At 44.2% G+C, this 25,048-nt stretch overlaps 1 protein-coding gene across 5 annotated transcripts in view; it reads right to left on the minus strand.

Annotated features, from left to right (window-relative positions):
• The window catches only part of RACGAP1 (Rac GTPase activating protein 1), a 1,182,394-nt gene that overhangs the window by 832,801 nt on the left and 324,545 nt on the right, over positions 1-25,048 (minus strand). For all 5 annotated transcript variants that reach the window (XM_044083830.1, XM_044083828.1, XM_044083831.1 and 2 more), the window contains 2 exons: positions 2,274-2,327; positions 337-414 (listed from right to left, as the gene is read on the minus strand). In XM_044083830.1, the coding sequence (XP_043939765.1) occupies positions 337-414; positions 2,274-2,327 (132 nt within the window). The remainder of the gene's footprint in view (positions 1-336; positions 415-2,273; positions 2,328-25,048) is intronic.

Consider the following 25,048-nt stretch of genomic DNA (forward strand, 5'->3'; position numbering starts at 1 on the left):
TGAGTACATATATTGAAGAAATACAGCTCCAGTAATAGGTTGCTGCTACACTAGAACAAAGGATTCTGGAGACTGCTGCCACAACAGAACATGGGGAATATGTCAAGGTATTATTCATAAGATTTTCATTAAAATAACTGGAAATTTTATCACAAGAAACACATTATTACAAACTGTAAATGCTTTACGCTTGCTGGAAAGAAAAACATCCCCTACAAAAAACAGCTGGAATCTAAAGTATGTTGAAAAGCAGGAATTTAAGCTAGCACTGCAATGCCCAAGTACACAATGATTCAACATTCCCACCATGCAACATTAAAAATTCTTGTATTCCACCTTATCTGCAGTCGCTCCAATAGAGCGTGATCTCTTGGAAGGTGCAGGTGGTCCATCAATATGCATTCTAGATGAACGCTAAAAAGAAAAAATAAATCAGTGTTGCTTGAACATTCTACAGAAACAAAAGACTCTGCATTAGAATATTGTTGTTCATTTAGCCATTAATGTTTACATAGCTAGTTTTCAACAAAAGGAAACCACCAATCTACACAGCAAATTATACTGCACGTGTAAATAAAAGCAAATATTTCTCACCCTCCACATTTCAAAAGTAGTTTCAACAACCATATTTCACTTATGTAAGAAACTACATTGCAACATTCGGTTATCAAGGACAGCTAGGAAAACACTTGATACGCAGTTTCAGAAAATCTGCTTAAAAAACTTAAGGCTCACCCACATCCTCACTTGTAACAAAGGCAGCTTATCACTTACAGAAGGGCTACATCTCAAGCTGAAGTAGTTTCTATAGTCCCACAGTCAAACGGGGGAGGGTTTTGTACCTGGTTCTGGCTACAGTAGTGGAATAAGAAACCCTGTATTTAACAACATTATCTGTCCAATAAAGGGCTGTCACTGCATTAACACTTGCCACTGAGCTAAGACCACAGATCATGAAAACATAACAGTTACACAATGAATTGGTATTACCATACAGCAGAATGAAATGCAATGATGGCAAAGTTCAGCTTAAGTTCACATAATTTCTAAACTGTGCCTTTAAATTCACATAATTTCTAAACTGTGCCTTTGCGTTAACAAAAAAAGTGTTGAGGTAATGTACACAGAATTAAAATCTTAGCTCCAAGAAATTGTTACCAACTTAGATTTCTTGCTTCCTTACCAAGGACAATCCGTAACCTTCTGAAATGTTTGGACTTGCTAGAGGGAGTCCCGAAAAACAGAGACTGAATGGCTGGTGGAACAGACTGACTGACATATACACAGTCCGAGATGGCCATTTCCTACAATATTCCCCTTTCTCTGAGGTATAACCATCTTGAGATAGCATATGCAAGTGTGGGGTGGGGTGGGAGGTGCTTGAGCCTCCCTTGCAAAAAAAGAAATTTAAAGACGAGCAGCGATGTTAGAGATGTGCTCTTTTCCTCAATTTTCAGTTTTTTTTTCAGTCTGCCAGCACTTGGAGTTACAAGTGTCGACATTTTAATAGGGGGTCCAATGGCCTGCTTGCTCCATGACAAAATAAAAACAACTTGTTGGGAAGAGCTTTACAACCATCTAACCTACCATAATGTCATCTGCCAATGCAGGTACTTCTACAGCCAAACAATCCACAGTGAAACAAAGAAGGCAATTTATATGGCTTTAAGATTTTATGTTACATTCTGTAAACTGAATATGGAATAGTCTGACACAAATTACACTAACTCGGCCTTACACAAATGCAGTAAGAGCTTGTAGTCTGCTCTGATTTTATTTGCATGGTATGCTATTGTCCAATAGTCAATGTTGAATATAGTTATTCAACCTCAGCCTATGTGAGAGATATCCTAACATTAAAAAAACAAAGTAAAATAAAAATACAAGGCAAGTGTTGCAATTACACATTTCCAAGTTTTTCAATGTAACAATTAAGAAAAAATGTAAAATGTGTGTGTGTGTGTGTGTGTGTGTGTGTGTGTGTGTGTGTGTGTGTGTGTGTGTGTGTGTGGTGTGTGTGTGGTGTGTGTGTGGTGTGTGTGTGGTGTGTGTGTGTGTGTATAAAATATAAACATGTATATATTATACACACACAACTGTATATATTTATTTTATTATTACACACACAAACTATCATACTGGTGACTTTCTTAATCTTGGTTATAAGACAGACAGACAGACACACCAATCTATCAAACTGGTGATTGGTGGCTTTATTAATCTTAGTTATACCTGACGTATAAAACAAGAATATCTTGTATATGACATCTTACCCTTTTCTCTCTTTTCTTTAGTTTCACTGTTTTCGCCATAGTGGAATCCCAGTCCTAATGGAAAAATAAATTAATTTGATTTAAATAATGAGCAAACCAACCAGGGTCAAAGTCTATGTCAGTATTTATCCATGGAATAATTTATAACTAAACAATGTTAACAAAAGACATGAAATAACCATGGCTAAATTCTTCATATGCAGCAGCTACACCAGACTGATGATTTTAGTTTGACAGTTTATCCAATTCGAGTAATTACAATACAGTTCCCTTACACCTGCCCACAAACAGAAGTGTTAACAGTTGCCGCATTGTACAGTGTAGCAAGGTACTTCCTCAAGAAAATATCCCAGGAAAGCTGAACAATAAATAGATATTAGGAGATGGGTTACAGATCACAGGAGCAAGATGATACATAGCTGGAAATCTCAATGGAAAACTTGAATAAGGATATACATAAGGACAATTTACTCTTGACAATTTCTAAAGAGGAGGAGAAACAAATCATCCTTTAGGTGGACAGTATGACCAGTGAGTTCTATACCAATGTTGGATTGCATTTATTACTTTTGAATTTAGGTACAACCATATGCACAAACGTAACTTGTTCCTTCCCAATACAGTGTTAGGCATCATGATGCCACAAAGTGTTTATTTGGAAGTTAAGAAAAAGAGGTTTAAACTGCCTGCATAAACCAGATATCTGCTCAAATGTAACAAGTATTAAATCAAATTCTGGAGACTAACAATGTTACACCAATTAGGTAATTCATGTGCAGTCAGATACAGTGTACCACACAGCAAGCATGGCAGTTCCATGAAATGCCACTTAAAAAAAAACACAAATATTGCATGCCTTGCTTAAATTAGCATCAGCAATATCATGTAAGATTATACTGGCAACACTCCTATAAGGGTCAACCCAGTAATCAGGGACTTGGGGACAGATGTAGACAGTAATCTATCCTTTGACCATCACATGTCTACAGTAGTAATCTATCCTTTGACCATCACATGTCTACAGTAGTGAGTAAATCATTCTATGTTGTGCAATTTAGAAAAAAAGGTATGCCATCTAGGTACAAGGAGGTCATCGTTTCACTGCATTCATCAGACCTATCAAGTGCAATGTCCCCCTTTGGTATGTATTTGGTTTCCTACAGGCAGATGAGGGGAGGATCTATACCTGGCATACAAAGCATAATCAGACTGCACACTCTAATGGACCTCCAGTATATCTGCAAAACAAAACAGCACAAGAATTACCCATTCTAAAGACTAAAATCTTGACTGTGATATAAACAGTATCTGTTGGAGACAGGTATGTATCCCAGAGACTACTCTTTCTCTGGGACAGGGTCTATGTAAAGCAGAGTTCCTCACTAACCCAATTCAAATGTAACTTGGACAACTGGATGGGAATTGGAAATTCACCCCTGGTTTGGTACCCATGTCTCTAATGGATAAAGACAGGTTCACCTCCCAGGCCTCTGCTTGTAAAGGTTTCATCTCTAAAGACCCTGCTTACACTGCCAAGGGTACCAGAACTTGCCGGAGATTTGGGATGCATGACTAGGCTTAAAAAGGCCCCAGTTTTCATTAGCATAGTACACGTATATGAACCTAAGTAGTCATTTGCAAAGTACTTTTCACTGAGGTAAAAACGTCCAGACAAAATGAACAAGTAAACTAAAGATATTTGCAAAGCAGATTATGACAAGCAGTGCAAATATTTTCTGAAGAATTTTTCTCTCAAACACAGAATGTTGCAGCAACATGATTAAGATCTATTGTTGACACCACAAGCGCAACTTATGGACAAAACTGGTCAGAGGTCTGCAATTTAACAGAAGCATGCAACACTTTGAACACAATGGGATCTTGTCATTAAATCCAAGTCTGAATATCAGATTTCAGAATGTTCATTCCAGAACATCAGCTAAACAGTGTCTGCTGGAATGTTGACTTGGCTGGGGAAATGCAAAGGTTAGGTATTTATAACATGCAACATGCATGTGCAATAGGACTAGGGTTATATTTAAGACTGGGTTTAGGTACAGGTGTGCCTGAAGCTTTGTTAGGGGTTGGAAAAAGAGGTAAGATTAGTAATACTATTTCAGTTTGGTGTTAGACTTGGATAAGGATTAGGGTTATCCTGCTGCAAGGTGGCTTACACATCTATACTATCAATAACCCTAACTGCACTCTTATCCCCAACAAAAAGCATGTTCCTTGGCATTCTGTGTTATTCTCCTCCACTCCCACCATGAGTATTTTGGATTCAGTGAAATTACATTCAGTAAATTGTCAAATACAATAAGCAGCATAGTTTTAAACCAGAAAAAGTGTCATATTCCAAAAAATAATTAAAATTCTGAATAAAACCAGCCAGACCAAATATCACTGCAAGTCACACTCAATATTCCTTTAAGCAAAAGGGACTGTGCAGTAGTACTTGATATAAAAATGTGGAAAAGGACTGACGTTTAAACAAGCAGTGCTACAGCAACATCCAGCACCAAGAAAAGAAATGCTTTTTACAAAAGTATTCTTTCAGTCAGAGAAAACACAAGTACAGTTGTGTAAACTCTTACCATAACGGTAGATGACCTTCTCTTCACTGTCACAGTATTCATTACACTAGGGATTCCCTGCCAAGGGCGGACCGACATCCTGCCAGTATACCAAAGCCTTTAGGTTACTTTAAAAGTACAGAGTGTGTCACGACTATGCTCCTCACGTAGCATAAGGCATAATTTTGAAGGCCGGATGTACCATCCTCAGAACTAAGAGCCCAAGTAGGAACGCCAGTCCAAGGAAATCAGAGGTAATCAGTACATCCAGAAGAGAAAAGGACTGGAGGAGGAGGGAGAGAGTGAATACTGCAACAGTGAAAAGAAGGACATCTACCATTACGGTAAGATTTTACACAACTGTACTATGTCTTTCCATTTTACTGTTGCAGTATTCATTACATTATAGGAAGAGTGCCAAAGCTCAGAAAGAAACAAAAGAGGAGGAAGGGCCAGCAGAGCCCTCTAGGAAGCCATTAAGGATGCCCCTAGTAAAACCAGCTCTAGCTCTGGAAATTCCATCAAACTTGTAGTGCTTGGTAAAAGTATCCACAGACGTCCACCCTTGAAAAAAGCACCAGAAGAAGCCACAGCTCTACTAGAATGAGCCTTAACAGAATAAGGAAGGCTCTTACCATGAAAGGAATAACAAAAAGAAATAGCTTTAGAGACCCAAGAAGGTCTGCTTGGACACCACAAATCTTAAGGACCTAGGATGAAAGAAAACAAAGAGCTGATCAGATTTTCTAATAGTCTTAGTCTTATCCAAATAAAATCTGAATTGTCTATGCACATCCAACATGTGCAGCACCTTCTCACTGGCAGATTGTGGATAATGGAAAAAAAAGTGGGCAAATGAATAGACTGATTAAGAGACAACCCATTCACCACCTTGAGCATAAAAGGATTAGTACACAAAGACACCCTGTCCTTAAACACCAAAGACAGAGGGACAAGCCATAATGGCTGGAAGCTGAGACATTCATCTGGCTGAAGTGTTAACAAAAGTACAGTCTTCCAGGAGCAATGTAGCAAGGAAGATGATCTCAGGGAGGAGGATCAGGCTACCTGGGAGTCTCAATATGAAGGATACTTTTAAGGAATTGCTTAGCTTCAAACCTAGAAGCTAGAGAAGGAGATAAAAGCAGACAAGCAAAGATAGCTTGTGTGGGTTTTGACAGAAGAATGCCAACCCAGCATTGAGCAATTCACACAGATAAGACAGAAGAAAAGGAACATCCACAGAAAGTGCATCCAGGTTGCGAGAAAGGCAATCAGAAAACCATTTCTATTTGGATAAGAAGGATTTCCTAGTATTGGGTTTCCTGGTCTCCTCCACGACCCTAAGCACAGTCAGGAAAAAAGGTGTATGTGACATCAACATCATATAACCCACACTGTCAGTTGAAGAGTGGACAGGTGGGGATGGATGACAGACCCCTCTTCTTGTGCGAGTTAGTCCACCATGTGAGGTAATTTGTGATGATTGCCCTTGGCTAAATGCAGAAGACGAAACCAATGCTGTCTCGGCCAAAAGACGATCACCAACAAGATTTTGGGAGCAACCTGTTGAATTTTGAACAGAACATTTGGAATGAGGGGAAGGGGAGAGAAAGCATAAATAAACACCTCCTTCCAAGAAAAAGATAGGGCATCCACCTTCCAAACCAGTGGACTTGAGACTCTGGCACAAAAAAAAAAAAAAAAAAAAGATGAAGATGTCTGTTCAGAGGGGAGGCAAAAAAATCTATTCGAGGAGTACTCCACTGGTGGACAAGGCCCAGAAACACATCTATGTGAATGTGAAGAATCCATTTGTGAAATTGAGTTAAGGACCTGCTCAGCGTGCCTGCCAAAATATTTTGACCTGAGGGAATGTAAACTGCCTTAAGAGTCACTTAATACTGGATAGCAAATTCCTGCACCAGGAGTGTCAACCGGCAAAGATAAGATCTTATCCCCCGTTTGTTTACCATAATGTGGCATTGTCTTGTAAGCACCTTGAGAGATCCCAGAGGAAGACAGGATGGAAATCCTGAAGAGCCAACAGAAGAACTCTTGTCTCAAACATTGATATGCTATTTCTGTTGAAGAGGCAACCAAACACCCTGCTTTACACAGCCAAATGCGGCTCTCCATCCCATATCTGAAGTGTCTGAACAGCTCCTGAGAGGGAAGATGGGGGATGAAAAGGGAGCCTGGGATTTAGAAACAGCAGCCAATCTACCACTGAAGTTCCTTCTTGAGGCAAGGCAGGAGGAGGAACTACAAATCCAAGGGGATGTGCACGTTGAAGCCAAACTGACTTCAGAAACCACTGAAACTTTATCATGTGGAGTTTGGCCAGAGGGCGCATAGGAATGGTAGAGGCCATGAACTCCAGAGCTCTTAGAAATTCCCTGGCTGTTACAGAGTCCAGAGGAAAAGAGTTTGAAAAAAGGAAATGTGTTAAGGCCTTGGGAGAAGGCAGGGATGCCAGAAAAGGCAGAGTCTGGATCCTGCTCCCCAGAAAAACATAGTCCTGAGAAGGAGTCAGAAAATAATTTTTGAAGTTTGTAATCTTCAGGCTTTGCAGAAGGGAAATGGCAAAATGAATATTTTGAAACAAGATCTCTGGCGAGGAAGCCTGAAACAGGAGGTTATCCAAGTAAGGAAAGCCTTTGATCACCCGAAGCCTGCAAAAAGCGATCACAGCAGTGAGGAATTTGGTGAATACTCTTTGGGCAGTAGAAAGGCCAAAGGGCAAGGGGCAAAGCAGAGAACTGAAAATACCAGTAAGCAGAGAAACATAAACCCTTCCTGAAAAGGGGAGGAATAGGGACATGGAGATAACATCCTTGAGATCCAGAGACACCACATAAGCCCGGGGAAGCAAAAGAGGGAACAAAGTCTGAAGGCACAACATTCAAAAAGAGGACACCTTCAGAAAAATGTTTAGATGAGAGAGAGAGACAGAGACACAGAGAGAGGTCTAGAATTGGTCTCAAGTACCCTCTTTCCTTGGCCCTAGAAACATCCTGGAGGAAAACCCCCTCCCCCACTGGGACACAGACACCTCTTGAACAGACACCTCTTGAATAGTACCCAAAGTCAAAAGATCTCGAAGCATCCCTGAAAAGAAGGGCAGCTGTTCCTGAGGGGGCTGAGAAATTCCCATAAAAAGGGAAAGAGATATCCAGACCATGAAATGCCCCTGGCAGATAATGGATAAAACTCAGGAATCCTCAGTAATCTGTAGCCAAACAGGAAGGGAGAGAGAAAGAGGTGAAGAGAAATACAAAAATGGCTGGGAAGAATAGAATATTCATGGAAACATACCCCAAAATGACTTTGGCCCCTAAAGACGTGGAGCCGTATTTGTTGCCCAGCTAGTGCCACCTCACAAAGACGCTCCGGAAAGACCAAATTGCTGCAACACAAACAATGTCTAAATTGGTGTTAAGAAAGGAGGTTGTGAAAGTAGCAACAACTCTAAGAGAGTCAACTTCAGGAGGAGCAAGTAAAGGTCTGCTATGCTTCTCAGTACAAATGGTAATACCACTGATTGACTGTAAAAGGAGGACTAATCTTCCTGACAAATTCAGACTTTGTGAAAAAAAAAATAAAAAGCAGATCATACTTCCTAAAAACAATGCAGACTTTTCCAAAAACTGATTTGCTCTGGAAACAGACTAGTAAGTTTAGCAAAGTAAATCACAGGTTCCTTTGCAACATCTGTCATGTTAAGAGGGATTTCCTTTCCATATGAAAAACCAAATGAAGCTCACACAGCACTTCTGACACTCTTCTGGCTGAGAGTCTTCCAAAATAATTTAAAAATCAAATACTGCATGGCCAAAGAGAGAGACAGCATGAGCTTTGCAAGCATAAAATTACATTACAAGGCGATAGTTGATCTCTATTAAGAAAATAAAAAGTTCCTTGAAAATAGGTTTTTCACTCCATAATAGTAACTATGGAGACTAAATATTAACCTAACTTGTAACTGTAAGTGGCTACCATGTGGATCCCAACTAAGAAGGAATAAAGAAATCAAATTTCAACCAAATAAGTAAGAACAGTAGGAATAGAGCTGTGAGAGGATTTAACTGTAGTGTGCTGCCTAGGATGAAAAAATAAGAAGTTATGTACCTACCATAACGTTCCATGTTAGTTGTCTTCTCTCGCCTTCTTTCTTGCTTGATGGGTTCGGAGCCGATCCTCGGCTCCGACTCGGCACTTGCTTTAGCTCGAGAACTCCTTTTACCAGCTCGAGGCAGCCCCATATCCCATGATGCAAGGCAGTAAGTACCCAGATCTCGTTTGTTGACAAAGGGCAATAACACCAAGCATAAAATACTTCCCAAAGGAAGAAGAAACTTACAGATGGAAAAAAGGACCAGGTTTGAATGGTCTTTAGCATAATAGTTTCTTATACAAGGTCTGTCCAGGCCAGGGGGAAGGAGGGAGGGTCGCAAGAAAGAAGGCGAGAAGACAACTAACATGGAACGTTATGGTAGGTACATAACTTCTTAATGTTAAGTTGTCAATCTCGCCTTCATTCTTGCTTGATGGGACCGTCCCTAGCACCTCTATCCTGGGTGGCTCAATGGAACAAACTCTTGAGGACTGTAGAGCCAAAACTGGCTCTGTCCCTGGAGGCCAAGTCCAATTTGTAATGGGAAACAAAAGTGTGAGGAGTGGCCCAAGTGGCCGCTGCACAAATAGTGTCCAAAGGCAGTCTAGCTTGAAAAGCTGTAGAAGTAGCTAAACTCCTAGTTGAATGTGCTTTAGGCTTTGAGCACAGCTGTTTTCCCCTGATCGTATAAATTTCAGTGATGACCGAAGAAAGCCATCTGGACAAAGTCACTTTAGAAACAGGAAGGCCTTTTTTATTATCCGCATAGGAAACAAAAAGTTGATCAGATTTTCTAAACTTTTTTGTTCTGTCCAAATAATATCTAAGCTGACGGTGGACGTCAAGATAATGTAGCTTTTGTTCAGCTCTATCTGAATAGTTAGGAAAAAATACAGGAGATCAATGGATTGATTCAGATTGTTTTTGAAGCGACCTTAGGTAAAAGGATGGATTAGTTCTCAAAGATACTCTGTCTTTGTGAAAAATCAAATAGGGGGGGTCGAACCGAAAGAGCATGAAGTTCAGACACCCTCCTGGCAGATGTAATAGCCACTAGGAATAAAGTTTTCCAAGAAAGATATTTCAGGGAACAAGAAACAGCTGGCTCGAAGATGGGAAGATTCAAGGATGTCAGCACTAAATTTAGATCCCACTGAGGAGGAGGATTCCTGATTGGAGGCTTTAGTAGGAAAATTCCTTTCAAGAAGGCCCTGCAGAGCCTATGGGACATAATATTATGATCTGCTATCCCAACATGAAAATTAGAAATAGCAGCCAACTGAACTCTGACTGTGGAAGAAGAGGAGCCTGCATGAAAAATCTCTGCTAAGAAGTCCAGAACTGCCTGAACAGGGGCAGTAAAAGGATCAATATTTTGGGCCTTAGCCCAATAAGAGAAACGTTTCCATTTGCTTGTGTAAATCCTCCTGGTAGAGGATTTTAGTGAAGCTACTATGATATCTCTAACTGGGTTAGAGATCAAAGGAAGCCTGGCTAAGGAAGGAAGTGGAGCAACCATGCTGTGAGGTTGAGAGAAGGGATTGACCGGTGCAGCTGACCGGATTGGTGAATCAGTAGATCTGGCACTGGGTCCAGATGCCACGGCTGCACCAAAAGGTGATGATGGAGGAACGGAACCAAACTTGTCGAGGCCAGTAAGGGGCAATGAGAATCAATTTGGCTCTCAAAGCGGTAGCTTTCTGGATCACCTGAGGGATCAGAGGAAATGGGGGAAGGCATAAAGAAGTCCCTGGGGCCAATCCTGGGTCAGAGCGTCTCTGGGGGATGGCCTGATAGAGGAAGAGGCTGAAGAAGTCTGGACATTTGCTGTTTTGGGGAGTAGCAAAAGATCGCAACATGGACGACCCCATTCCAGAAAAATCTCTTCCGCTATGGATTGCTTGAGAGACCACTCATGAGGCATGAGAATAGCTCTGCTCAATCTGTCCGCTATAATGTTGGTTTTCCCAGGGATATGCGTTGCTACCAGAAACCGATGAGAGGAGATCGCCCATTGCCATAGTCTGAGCGCTTCGACACAAGGGGTAGGACTTGGTTCCGCCCTGTTTGTTGATATACCAAACTACAGACATGTTGTCTGTGTGGACTGCAATTGTCCCTACGGGAAGAAAGTCGTTGAGGGCTTGCAACGTTAAAAGCACTGCTCTCATCTCCAGGACATTTATGTGCAGATGGTACTCGAGCGGTTGCCACGCCCCATGAACCATCCTGCCCTGATAATGACCCCCACCCGATCAGGAGGCATCCGTGGTGACAGTGGCTATCGGGGACGGAGGTACAAAGCATCTGCCTTGGTGAACCTGAGACGATGTGATCCACCAAGCAAGATGTTCTTTGCATGTTTGTGTCACCAGAATCTGGTGACGCATTGGGAGTTGCTGGTATGACCACTGTGTGAACAGCATCCACTGACGGAGGCATGTAGAATCGAGCCAGGGAAGAAGAGTAATGGCCGCAGCCATGAGACCTAATACTTTTAGAACCATTCTGGCCTGTACTTTCTTGCTGGCCAGAATGATCCTGACATGAGTCTGAATGTCTGAAACTCTTTGTTCTGTAAGGGTAGCTGACATCCGAACAGTGTTTAAGTTTGCGCCTATGAAGGTAATAGACTGGCAGGCGATAAGGATGACTTTTCAAGTTGACTGAGATGCCCAAATGAGAACAAAGGTCTATTGTGTAATCCCTGGCTTGTATAAGCTGATGCCTGGTGGTGGCTGACAGGAGCCAGTCGTCGAGATACGGAAACACCTGGAATCCTTGACGTCTCAGGTGAGCCGTGACCACTGCCATGCATTTGGTGAACACTCTGGGGCTGTAGTGAGACCAAAGGGCAGGGCTCTGAACTGGAAATGACTGGACCCCAGCCGAAAGCGGAGAAATCTCCTGGAGCGTCTGTGAATTTTGATGTGATAGTACGCATCCTGAAGATCTATTGAGCACATCCAGTTGTCCTTCTGTAAGAAGGGCAGAATTGACTGAAGTGTGACCATTCGAATCTTGTCTTCCTGACAGACTTGTTGAGTCTGCTGAGATCCAATATTGGTCTCCAGTCTCCCGTCTTTTGGGGACCAAAAGAACCTTGAGTAGATTCCGGCTCTGAATGGTCTATTGTAACTGGCTGAATGGCTCTTTTTGCAGTAGTTGTGATTTCTAACTCTGCAATGTCCCTTAGACCGGGTGGTACGTCTGGAAGGGAACTTGAGGGGAAGGGACTTTCCTCGAAAGGAATTATGTAACCCTTGGATATAATCGACTGTACCCATCTGTCTTGAGTGAGGGAATGCCAGGCTTCTGGGTACAGTGATAATCTTCCGACTGCCTCCAAGGAGGGACAGCCGGGCAACACCTCAGGGATGCTGAAAGGGCTTATCAGAGAGAGGCTCCCTGTTTCCCTGGTTTTCGGACCCCTCTGCCTCTAGAGCGGCCTCTGTTGTTGTTACCCCCTCTGCCTCTAGGGGTAAACTGACCACGTGAATCCGGCGTGACTCCTTGGGATTTACGGAACCACATCTTACCACCCTTCTGTCCTTTGGGATAAGGCCTAGAAGGGGTGGAAAACGACTCCAACAGCAGAAAGAGTCTTGCCGTCCTGCTCACACCTGGTCAAGGTCTCCTTCACCTGAGGGCCAAACAAAGCTGACCCATCAAAGGGAGAATTTGTGAAGGATGCCTTAAAGGGATCCGCAAAATCACATAGCCGCATCCAGGCTTGGCGTCTAAGAGCCACACCTGTGCCTGCGGCTCTGCTCGCTCCATCCGCAGCATAAGATATTAGCCGCATGGAGGAGTTAGCAATGGAATTGAGGGTTCCTAGCTGCGAAGCAATCTTTTCTTGAGCCCCTGCAGCTGTAGGATCCTGAACTACTTCTCCCAGCTCCTTCAGGATATCTCTGGAGTCTGGTGAAGTGACAAAGATAATTCAGCGAGCATAGCAAAGGTCGCTGAGGAAAACATCCGCTTGCCGTACCTATCCATGGTCCTAGAGTCCTTATTAGGAGGATGGACGGGCACGGAAGGATCTGCAAGTTCCTTTTGGTGGCGCAGCCACCACCATGGCATCAGCGGGGACACCCTTGGTAAGGAATTGTTTGTCACTAGGGGCAGTGATAAATTTAGAAGGCCTCCTAGGGACTGGCTCTACAGAGTCAGGAGCTGTCCACGCCTTCGTGCAATAACCTGCATAAGGGGTCGAAGGCGGAGACACCCAGGAGGTGGAGGGCCGAGATCCAAACGCCTCTAGGTATACTGACTCATCCTCAGAGGGATTGTTGGTGGGCCAGTTTCCCCTCTGTTTCAGAAGTTCTAGGATGTCTGAAAAGGAGACATGCTCAGAGGGGATCTAGGGGATCCCTCTGACTCATCAAAGTCAGTATCCGGCGTGACAGACTCAGGGAGTCTACATGCTTCCTCTTACAAGTCCTCTTCCTAGGAGGATCTCCCGAAACATCAGGAGAATCCTCGGAAGAGGGGAAATTTCCCAATGGGGAAACCTGAGGCGGAGGATCTCTGGGTCCTGTAGCAAGAGAAGTGGCAGAGATGTCAACAGGTACAATAGAGGGAGGAGCTACGGGAAGAGACTGCTGACTGATACCAGTGGCCAGTACACTCTTCATCACCTCGAATGCTCCCTCCCAGACAGGTCCGAGAGAACCCGCTCCAAGAGCTAGGAACTCCAGGGACCACCGAAGGGAAGCATCCGAGGCAGATGTCGGAGCCGAGCTCACCAAGGCAGAGTCTCCAAGGGGAAGAGCGGGTTCGGACAAGGGTCCGATGCCACTCACCCCTCGGAGGAGACCATGGAAGCCCGACCACGAATCCCTCTAAGGAAGAGGAGATCAGAGTAGAGGCTGAAGGAACAGAAGGGGTATCCGTCCTCCAGCCGTAGCAGTAACTATGCCCGAAGACTCCAACTCCAAGCTCTGGGGTAGAGTTGAAGGAGGAACTGTAACGGGTGTGGACCAACAGTCGCCTGCTGAGACGGACTGTGAAGCATTTGGGCCAGTACCTGTGACTTGAGCAATCTGCTGACCACTCTCTCTAGGTCATGGTCAGACAACCTGGATGACCTTGAAGATCGGCTCCGATGGCTCCGTTCCGACAGAAGAGGTGAAGCCGGAGCCGAAAGTATCGGCTCCAAGGAGGGAGACCTCGACCTCTTCCTGGAATGAGCCATCGGAGCCGACACTACGGATCCTGTCGGAGCCGATTTCTCGGAGCCGACAGAACGCCTCGATGTATCGGCTCCAGCCGGAGCCGATACAGCCACCAAAGTAACGGTGTCGGAGCCGATCGGAGCCGACACAGATGCCTGTGCCACATGGGTGTCGGAGCCGACATCGAAGTGGACAATACAGTTTCGGCACCGATGGCCATCGGTGCCGAGCTTCAAGCCAGAATCGGCTCCAGTCGGAGCCGATCTCGACTCTGCAGTCGGAGCCGAGGCCGCAGGCTTAGAAACAGAAGCCTGGGCCTTGGAAACTCTTGCTGGTTTCGGTGGAGCCGACTTAGCCGGAGAGCCCTCCGGCTTAAGAAGGCCCCTAAGAACCAGTTTGTTATGTCTCTCCTGCAGGACTCTCTGGCTGAAGGAGTGACAAATAGCACAGGAGTCCTGCAGGTGAAGAGGGCCCAGACAATACAGGCAAGAAGTGTGACCGTCTGTCAGACATTTTCTGACAGCACGAGTCACACTTCTTAAAACCTGAAACCCTCTCCTTTGACATGGTGCCGACACACAAAACACACACACACCAGTCAAAATAAAATTAAATTACACAAAATACCAAAAGGTATTCTATAAAAACACCAACACACACACCCTAACAGGGGGGGGATGGGATAGGGATAACTAAGAACAAATTCAAAAGACAGGGAATTTCTGTCAGGAAGGGATAGAAATTAAATTTAAACTATAAAAAATTAGTTTTTGACTAAAAGGGGCTTGAAAATCACAAAGTGAAACAACTTACCAGGAGCTGGTAAAAAGAAGACCTCCCAAGCGAAGCGGCAAACGAGATCTGGGTACTTACTGCCTTGCATCATGGGATATGGGGCTGCCTCGAGCTGGTAAAAGGAGTTCTCGAGCTAAAGCAAGTGCCGAGTCGGAGCCGAGGATCGGCTCCGAACCCATCAAGCAAGAATGAAGGCGAGATTGACAACTTAACATTGTACATTTGCCCAACTAGATACTTTGGGTAAACTGTATTTGAACCAAGTTGGTTATAACGGCGACTACAAAAGACTTCCAGTAGCCCATACAATTACTGGAAAAGGAAAAGCTAGGCTGTCAGTTTCAGAGCATGAAGGTTTGGAAAAGACTTGTAGGAAAAGTAAGACACACCGGATCTTCAGACTTTTATGTAAAAAGATTGAACAGACGGCATGTGCTGGGCCAACAGTCACGAGTTTCACTTCTGCCTTTCAAAGCCTATATGAATTTGTTCACCTGTTCTTCACAGGTAGGTACTAGGCTATTGGCCCTAGGACCTATATAAGCCTAGCCAAAAAATGTACCCTGGCTTTCGCCACCCAAGACAATTATTTTCCTGTTCCCCTGTTGAGCAGAGCCACAGAAGTGATCCCCAGGGTGAATTTCCATTTCCCATCCAATCAAGATTTTTCTTGGAGTGCTAATGAGGAGCTCTGTTTGACATAGATAGGTAGTCTGTTCCAGAGTATGGGAAGTCTCTGGGACAGGAATCTATCCCTCCAGCATGTTCTGTTTATTGTGGTGACAAGGTTTAGGTCCCTAAAGCGTGTAGCTCGGAGGGATTGGGATTTCTTTAAGTGGAGCATGTCCAACATAGCTTTGTATGTTAGGCAGAGATTGCCCCGGAGTAGGCGATATGTGATGGAGTAAAGCTGTAGTTTCTTGAGACTGTCTGCATAGGGCATCTGTTTGAGGCCAGTAATCCTCTTTGTGAGGTATTTCTGTGGTCTTTCCAGTTGTTGTAGATGTCATGTGAGGTACATACCAAAAGGGGCGTTGTACTCTATAATGGGTCTGAGTGATGAGTAGAGGGGAACAATGACCTCTTTTTCTGGATGAGAATCCTTTTGTGATGAGATGAGCCACGTAGAAGGGTTTCCTGACCACTGTGGCGATGTGATTATCAAAGGAGAGACTACTGTCCACCTGTGTCCCAAAGTCTCATCACATTTTCGGCATTAAGTAGACTACAAGTTATGTGGTAGTTCATGGGTACAGAGTTTTTACCAAAGGGGATGACAATACACTTTTTGGCATTGAGCTTCAGGCCATGGCTTTGACACCAGGTATCTGTCTCAGTGAGGCCCTTTTGTAATTTGTCCACATCGTTAGGAGTTTCGATTATGGCTCCTAGTTTGCAGTCATCTGCAAACTTTGTTAGCCAAAGACCTTCTGAGGAAAGACCTTCAGAGGAAATGGGGAAAAAATACAGAGGAGGCCTCAGTGTCAGAAGTACTATGGGGCATTCTTCAACTGACGTAAGATTAGTGAAAAATACCTACTGTGTTGGGTGGAGCAGGCGAGTCTTCACAGACAATGCCCCCCAAGATTAAACATCCTACTGACTACTTGGGGGGACGGGCCTTTCCAGTATTACACTCATGAACACCAATTCAGCTTGCACGCCAAGAAGTTGCCTCTTTCTGAATACATGTTGCTCCTGGAAAGCAGCATGACTAAACATCTCACTGCCATACTTCCATGACCTCCAGATAAGGAGTATTCTTTTTTTTTTTTTAAATCTCCCCTTGCTTGCCAATATACCAAACTATGGCCATTTTTGTCAACTATTCTGAAATCACTCCCAGAGGCAAAACATTTCTGGAATGCTACAATGGATAACAGAACATCTCCCATTTCCAAGGCACAAATGTGTGGAATACTAAAGTAGAGTTGTGTACACTTACAATAAATGTTGATGTTCGAGTGTATTCACTGTTGCAGTCATTACATTTGGATAATCTGCTTGCAGGTTGCCCTCAGTCGGCCTGATTAACAAAGTCTTGGGTCCTGCTTCGGTTGCTGTCCCTTCTTCCATGACGTCAGGTCGTCAGGGGTATAAAACATGCAGCCGACACCATTACATCAGTTTTTCTTGCCCCAGATATCAGGTGTCCCCCTAATGGGGAGCAATTAAACATAAAAAACACAAAGGTATACCTCCAACAAAAAAGCAAATACACCAAAAAGGCTGTTAAGCATAGTAAAGGAAAGTAGAGGTATAGCCAAAAGAAGTTGGAGGGAAGGAGGGAGGGTAACCAGGACGGCAACAGTGAATACACTCGAACATCTACATTTATGGTAAGTTTACACAACTGTACTATGTTCTTCGTGTTTCACTGTTGCAGTCATTACATTTTAGATTTCCAAAGCTATGGTTGGGAGAAGGAGTTTAGATAGCATTAGGAGCAGCTGTAAGGCCCTGCAAGATTGCAGTGGCAAAGCCAGCTCTGGATTTAGAGAAAATTGGCAAATGGTAATGCTTGGTGAAAGTATGTACAGAACTCCAGGAAGCAGCTTCTAGGATGTCCCTGGTAGGAACGCCTCTGAGAAAGGCTGTAGAAATAGATGTAGCCCTGGTGGAGTGAGGTCTGATCCCCTGGATGACAGGTTTTCCATGGCGCTTATAGCACAAATGGATGCAATGGCTTATCCATTGAGAAGTGGTTTGTTTTGAAATAGCCTTCCCCTCTGCTCCTGCAGCAAATGCTACCAACAGTTGTTCAGATTTTCTTTGAGGCTTAGTCCTGTCCAAGTAGAATCTAAGTTGTCTTACATCCAAGGAATGCAGAATCCGTTCCCCTTTGTCCTGTGGATTGGGAAAGAAGGTTGGCAAATGAATGGACTGATTTAGAGCCACACTGGATACCACCTTGGGCATGAAGGATGGATTGGTCCCGAGTGCTACCCTGTCTGCATGAAAGATGATGAAAGGCTCCACTGCCATAAGGGCCTGTAATTCAGATACCCTTTTAGCTGAAGTGATTGCTAAAAGAAAAGCTGTTTTCCAAGAAAGAAATTTTAAGTCTGCAGTAGCAGCTGGCTCGAAAGAAGGGAGAGTGAGTTTCTCCAATACAAAGTTAAGGTCCCAGGTTGGGGTTGGAGCTCTCCTGGGTGGTGTCAAATTTCTGGTGCCTCTGAGGTACTGATTGAGCAGTGGATGAGAGAAGAGGGGAGGTTCTGTGTTATAATGAGCTGAAATGGCTGAGGCGTGGATTTTAATGGAGGAAAAAGACAGGCCCTTGTGAAGCATCTCAGTTAAGTATTGTAAAACCTGAGGTAAATTGGGCACTGCTGTGCTCATCCCTTGAGATTGGTTCCAGGCACAGAATCTTTTCCATTTTTCAGCATAAGATTTTCTAGTACTAGGCCTCCTTGTCTCTAAGATGACATCCATCACAGGTTTGTTGAGGGATGGTAAAGTAGAATTTAAGTAATTAGCCAGGCTGCAAGGTTCAGTGTTTGAAGCTGAGGGTGCAGAATCTGGTTCTCCTGCTGAGACAGCAGGGAAGGAGTCTGAGGCAGGTGCCATGGAGATAACCGTGACACACTGCGCAGGAGGGAGTACCAGTGCTGGTGCGGCCAGTCTGGAGCAATCAAAATCATCCTTGGTTTGTCCTGTTTGACTTTTAGTAGTACTTTGGAGAGCAGAGGCAGCGAGGGAAGGCATAGACTGATAGGTTTTTCCAGCTGAAGGACACAGCATCCACTTTCCAGGCTTGTTTGTGAGAAGTCCTTGTGCGAAATCTGTCCAATTGGCAGTTCTGGAGGGAGGCAAGCAGGTCTATATCTGGGCTCCCCCATTCGCTTGTCAACATGTTGAAAATTCTTCCTTCCAGTTTCCACTTGTGTGGGTCCATTAGGTTTCTGCTTAGTCCATCTGCCAGTGTATTTAACTTTCCTGGCAGGAATTGAGCTTGTAAGTGCACTTGGTAGCTCAAGGCTGTGTTCCACAATGCCATGGCTAGTCTGCAGAGGGGGTAAGAGTGTGTACCCCCTGCTTGTTTATGTACTACATAACTGTGGTGTTGTCTGTCTTTACCATTAGTTATCCTGGAAGAATGTAGTCCTTCAAAGCTGTCAGAGCATTCTGGACAGCTAACATTTCTTTTTGATTGATATGCAGGTGCATTTGACTTGGGTTCCATTTGCCCTGAATGCACTTCCCTGCCAGGTGAGCCCCTCATGCATAGTCTGATGCATCTATTGTTAGTGTTTTGGCAGCAGGGGGTGGTGTGAAAGGTAATCCCTTGTTTTGGTGGAAGACCTCTGCCCACCAAAGGATCTCTATGCGTAGGAAAGGTAAGATAGGAATCATTGTTTCTAGGCTGTGAGAATGTTGATTCCATAGACTTTTTAGATACCACTGTAGTTTCCTCATATGCAGTCTTGCATATGGAATTAGAAGAATGCAGGAGGCCATGAACCCAAAGGCTTGCAGTATTTGTCTTGCAGATAGCAGGGTTTTTGTGGCCACTTGTATGAAGCAGGCTGTCTTGCTTTTCTGGCGTGAGGTAAGCCATCTGGGAAGTTATATTCAAGCTTGCGTCCAGGAATGTAATTTGTTGACAGGGTACCAGGTGTGATTTCTTTACGTTTATGGTGTACCCCGGACAAGTTAGAACCCTTTTTACAAATGCCAGATGATTCAAAAGTATGTCCTGGCTTTCAGCCTGAATTAGACAATCATCCAGATATGGGTATATTTGAATACTTCTTTGCCTGCAAAATCACTGGAGCTAGGCACTTTGTGAATACCCTGGGCGCAGTAGATAAGCCAAAGGGCAGTGCAGAGAACTGATAGTACGTGTAGCCTGATTTGAAACATAGGTATTTTCTGCAAGATTCCCCGATTGGGATGTGCAGATATGCTTCTTTTAGCTCTAGTGTTGCCAACCAGGCGTATTTGCCTAGCATAGGAAGTAATTGGTGAAGAATCAGCATCTTGAATCTTGGAATGTCCAGAAAGGTGTTGAGAGTAGACAGGTCCAGGATAGGACGCCATGAATTCTCTTTTCTGGGTACCAGGAAAAGTCTTGAGTAGAAAACTTGTCCTTTTTCCTCTTCTGGTATCAGTCGAATAGCCCCCATGCTTAAGAGAGAAAGAACTTATTTTTGGGCCTCTGCCCACTGATTTGGGGTAGGTCTGGCCACCCGCTTGGAGTTGGCAACGTGTGGAAGTGAAATCTGTATCCCCGGGAAACTATATTTAAAACCCATTTATCCTGGGTAATGAGTTCCCATTTCTTTGCATGAAGAGCAATCTTTCCCCCAAAGGGGCAGTCAGTTGATAAATGCTTGGAAATTTTAAAAGGAAGTCATTGAGGCAGTTTACTACAGGGGGGAGTCTTATTATTCACAGATTTGGAAGTGGAGGCCCCCCACTGCTTAGTTCTGTCTCCCCTGGGAATGAAACCTGGGGTTTTTGCTGTGTCTGGGTTTGGCTTGAGAAGACCTGGAAGGGGCTGGAAAGGACCAATTCTTAGAAGGCCAGTGTCTGCTAAATCTAGGAGGCTGAACTTGTAAAAAATCTTTAACAGTTTGCACAGATTTAGCTTTATCTTCCATCTTTTTAAGAACTTCTTCAGCCTTGTGGCCAAACAGGCAGTCCTGATTTAAAGGAGCATCCAACAATTTAGCTTTAACATGGTCAGGCAAAGATTGCTCCTTAAGCCAGGCATGCCTTCTAAGCACAGATCCAGTAACAGCAGCCCTGCAAGAGGCCTTTAAGAAATCAAAACCACATTGCAAAATGTTTTCCAACTTGTTCAGCAGAATGCATTAAATCCTGCAAGCCTGTTTTCCACACAGTCGGGAATCAACATCATTTTCTGTTTAAGTAGTCCAATAACATGCTACTGATATTTTAACACATGAAACTTGCACTTTAAAGCTCTAATTGCCAAGGTTGCTGAAGTATAAACCTTTTTACCCCATCTATCGAGCGCCTTGGAGTCTCTATCAGAAGGGGTAGGATTTTTAGCAGTAGAAGCCTTAATGCCCTTGAGCTCTTGTGAAATAGTCTCTAAATCTGCAACAGGATTTTTGAAAAGGAACTTATGGGACTCCGGGACCCTGTAGTATCAGTCAGGTTTACTGGGAGCAGGAGGCAGGGAATCAGGGGCCAAACTGGATTCCGAGCAAGCATCAACAACAATGTCTAGTACAGGAGGAATAGCCAAAGGCCTATGCTGAGGTAGGAGAAGGAAATCCCTAAGCCTCTTTTTTGAATCAGAAATTTCCTGGCTTTCCCAGTGAAAATGCTCCCTCAGAGTATGTAAGGTTTCCCCAAAAGAAAAATCCTCAGGAGGGGAAGCAGAGGGAATACAGTCCTCTGCATCAGAATCCTCATAAGTAGGTAAGGACAAATTCAGGTCATCAGAAGAATCAGAAAAAAACAGAATCCGGATCAGAAGATTCATAATCCAGCTCAGGCCTAAGCCTCTTGAGGGGGAGGGGGGGTCGACTACCCCTGATTAGAGTTATTAGATCTTCAGCCATTTTTATAATTTTTTGTTTAGGCAGAGGCCTGAGCATGTGGCCTGGGCATCGTTTTTTTTAGACATGGATCGAGATTTAGGCCTTATTAATGAAGGAGGTGTCCGTAGGCCTGAATACACCCTCAGAAGCCAGTGCCTGCACAGCAGCTCCGGACTCATCCAAGGTAGAGACATCCGCAGGTTCCATAGTTGTAGTATCTCTCGGCATACCGGCTCCAAATGGGCCTCAGTAGAGGCCTGCGAATCAGAAGTAGCGGGTATCAGGGGCTGGGAAAGCACCTCACGGAGTACTGATGAACTGGCGACTGGCTTGGGAGAAGCATCGTCGGCAGTTTTGGACCTCGGTGGCCTGTTTCTGTCTTTATCTTTGTGTTTTTTCGGAATTTCGGTAGTCGGGTGGCTAACCGATGACATTTCTGGATAATTAAACAGAGAACCGAAATATTTAGAGGCAAAAATATACAGACGACGGATAGTGCGCTGATTAAATAAAGCACAAAACTGACAACAAGGTACGCCATGGTCAGGGCCTAGGCAAGGAATACAGTGAATGAAAATCTTTATGAGGTATTTGCATTCCACAAGTAATGCAATTATTAACTTTTGCTGACATCGAGAAGGAGCAAGAAAAAGTTTCTCCAACGGGGTACTTAGCTTTTAGTTGAAGACTTCGGTTTTGAAACTCAAAAATGAAAATTTCAAGAGTTGGCCGACTGGCACTTGCGAACTGCTTCTGCTTCTGGACCGCACGGCAAGAAAGGCTGATGTAATGGTGTCGGCTGCATGTTTTATACCCCCTGACATCATGGAAGAAGGGACAGCAACCGACGCAGGACCCAAGACTTTGTTAATCAGGCCAACTGAGGGCAACCTGCAAGCAGATTACCCAAATGTAATGACTGCAACAGTGAAACGCGAAGAACATCCAGAGGTATCCAGCTCCTTGAAACATCTCCCTATTGAAATAGTTATCTCCCAAGTTTTAAACTTCCACAGGGCAACCTGAGATTTGACATTGATAAGTTATTGAACTTGCTATTGGCCTAGTGTTGCTCAAACTGTTTATGGGATAGAGTATTGTTTTGTGTTAGGAGGAAATTACAGTTGTGTACACTTACCATAAATGTAGATGCTCGAGTGCAATCACTGTTGCAGTCATCACCTGTGGGTTATCCCTGCTGTGGTAGTCCTTGGCCGGCCAGAATACCAGAGTCATTATTTTTCTGCATTGGCTGCTGTCACTTGCTGTCTGACGTCAGGTCGTCAGTGCTATAAAGAAAGGCAGCCGATGTCATTACATCAGCTTTGTGCCCAAACCAGTCAGAGGCCCCACTAAATATGATAAAGTGATTCTGGTGGCTAAAAGCCACAGTTATCAACTTATGTTTCCCTAAAGAAAGAAGATACAAGGGGGAAGGAGGGTGAGAAACCAGGACTGCAACAGTGAATACACTCTAAACATCTACATTTATGGTAAGTGTACACAACTGTACTATGTTCTTCGTGTTTCACTGTTGTAGTCATCACCATGGGAGGATTCCAAAAGCTGAGGACAGGGGTGGTAGAATTAGGGTCAGCATGCCCTGCCCCAGCTTTAGAAAATAAAGATAGGTGGTAATGCTTGGTAAAGGCATGGACAGAAGGGGTCTATATCACATAGTCGAAGTTTTGTAAATTCAAACACCATATGTTCGAACCGATATGTTTGAAGCTAAAAACTTCAACTATGTATAAAAAAAAAGAAGGGAAAACGAAATGAAGGGTTGTAAGCGGGGGGCCCCCTGCACTCCCCACTCTTACAACTCTGAGACTGCACTACAAGGGGGATGTGAGGGGTGCAGGGGGGCTTGCCCCCTGCTTACAAATGTCAGGTAAGTTATTTATTTATTGCATTCGAAGTATGACATCTTCGAACAAATGGTCTCGACCATATAACGTTTGAAGTTGTCATACTTCGACTATGTGACATAGACCCAAAAGAAGTCCGGGTGGAAGCTTTCAGGATGTCCCTGGTGAGAATTCCTCTGAGGAATGCTGTGGAAGTGGACGCTGCCCTAGTGGAATGGGTTCAAATGGACTTGGGGGGGGGGGTTCTCATGCAATCTGTAGCAGAAAAGGATACAGTGTGATATCCGTTTGGAAAAAGGCTTCCCCTCCGCCGCTGGGGCAAAGCTGACAAATAGTTGGGTCTGTTTTCCTGAAGGGAAAAGTACGGTCCAGACAGCATCTGACCCGTCTGTGTACGTCTAGTGAGTGCAGAATTCTTTCCCCCTTGTTTTGAGGGTTAGGAAAAAATGTTGGTAGCTGTATGGCCTGGTTGGGAGTTACATTAGCTACCATCTTGGGCATAAAGGAGGGATTAGTCCTCAGGGAGACCCTGTCTGCATGGAAGATGATGAAAGACTCAATGGCCATCAGTGCTTAAAGTTTTGAAACCCTTCTGGCTGAGGTGACAGCCAGAATAAAAGCAGTCTTCTAGTTGAGGTATCTTAGTTCCGCTGTAGCAGCAGGTTCAAAGGGTTGTAAAATCATTTTTTCCAAAGCATCATTCAGGTCCCAGGCTGGAGTGGATGGCCTTCTGGGAGGTCTGATATTAGAAGCACCTCTTGGGAATTGTTTAATCAAAGGATGGGAGAACAGGGGCTGTTCTGTATCAAAATTAGCTGAAATGGCAGAGGAGTGGATTTTAATAGAGGAGAAGGAGAGGCTGCTATTAATTAGTTCCACTAGGTAGTCCAGGATAAGAGGGATGGAAGGTTGTGAAGTATTGCCCCCTCTGGACTGGTTCCATGAGCAGAATCTTTTCCATTTTCCTGCATAAGATTTTCTGGTGCTGGGCCTCCTGACCTCTCAAATGATGTCTAGGACCCGTTTAACAGGGGGACCTTGTTTGCCTTGAGAGTATTAGCCATGCTGATAGTTTGAGAGTCTGTAAATCTGGGTGCAGCACCCTCCCCCCCCCCAAACAGAGTAAAGATGTTTGAGATCAGGGGAAGCTGCTTGGGAGGCTGGGCAGTAAGGGGTACCAATGTTGTCTGGGCCAATCTGGAGAAATGAGGATGGCCTTTGGTTTCTCCTCCCTTATTTTGATCAGTACCTTGGAAATAAGAGGCAGAGGAGGGAATGCGTACACAAAGAGGGTGTCCTAGGGGAAGTTCAAGGCATCCACCTTCCACGCTAGGTGGTGGTACTCCCTAGTACAGAAATTTTCAGCTGATGGTTAAGATGTAAAGCAAAGAGATCCACCTCTGGGGTCCCCCACGCTTGAGTGATTTGTAAAAAGATTTTTCTATGGGGCTGCCATTCGTGGTGGTCCAGTAAGTTTCTGCTTAAGTGGTCAGTCAGGGTGTTGTTGATCCCTAGCAGGTATTGGGCTATCAGTTGTAGTCCCATGGAAGTGGCCGTCAGCCAGAGGTTCATGGCAGCCTGCACAGAGAGTAAGATTGGGTCCCTCCCTGTTGGTTGGTGTACCACATTACTGTGGTGTTGTCTGTTTTGATTAGGAGAACTCCTGGCTTGAGATGGGGTTTGAAGGATATCGGGAGCCTGTTGTACTGTCATCATTTCCTTCTGGG

Source organism: Protopterus annectens, chromosome 9.part0, assembly GCF_019279795.1.
Source record: "Protopterus annectens isolate FY-2018-M chromosome 9.part0, PAN1.0, whole genome shotgun sequence".
Taxonomy (NCBI): domain Eukaryota; kingdom Metazoa; phylum Chordata; order Ceratodontiformes; family Protopteridae; genus Protopterus; species Protopterus annectens.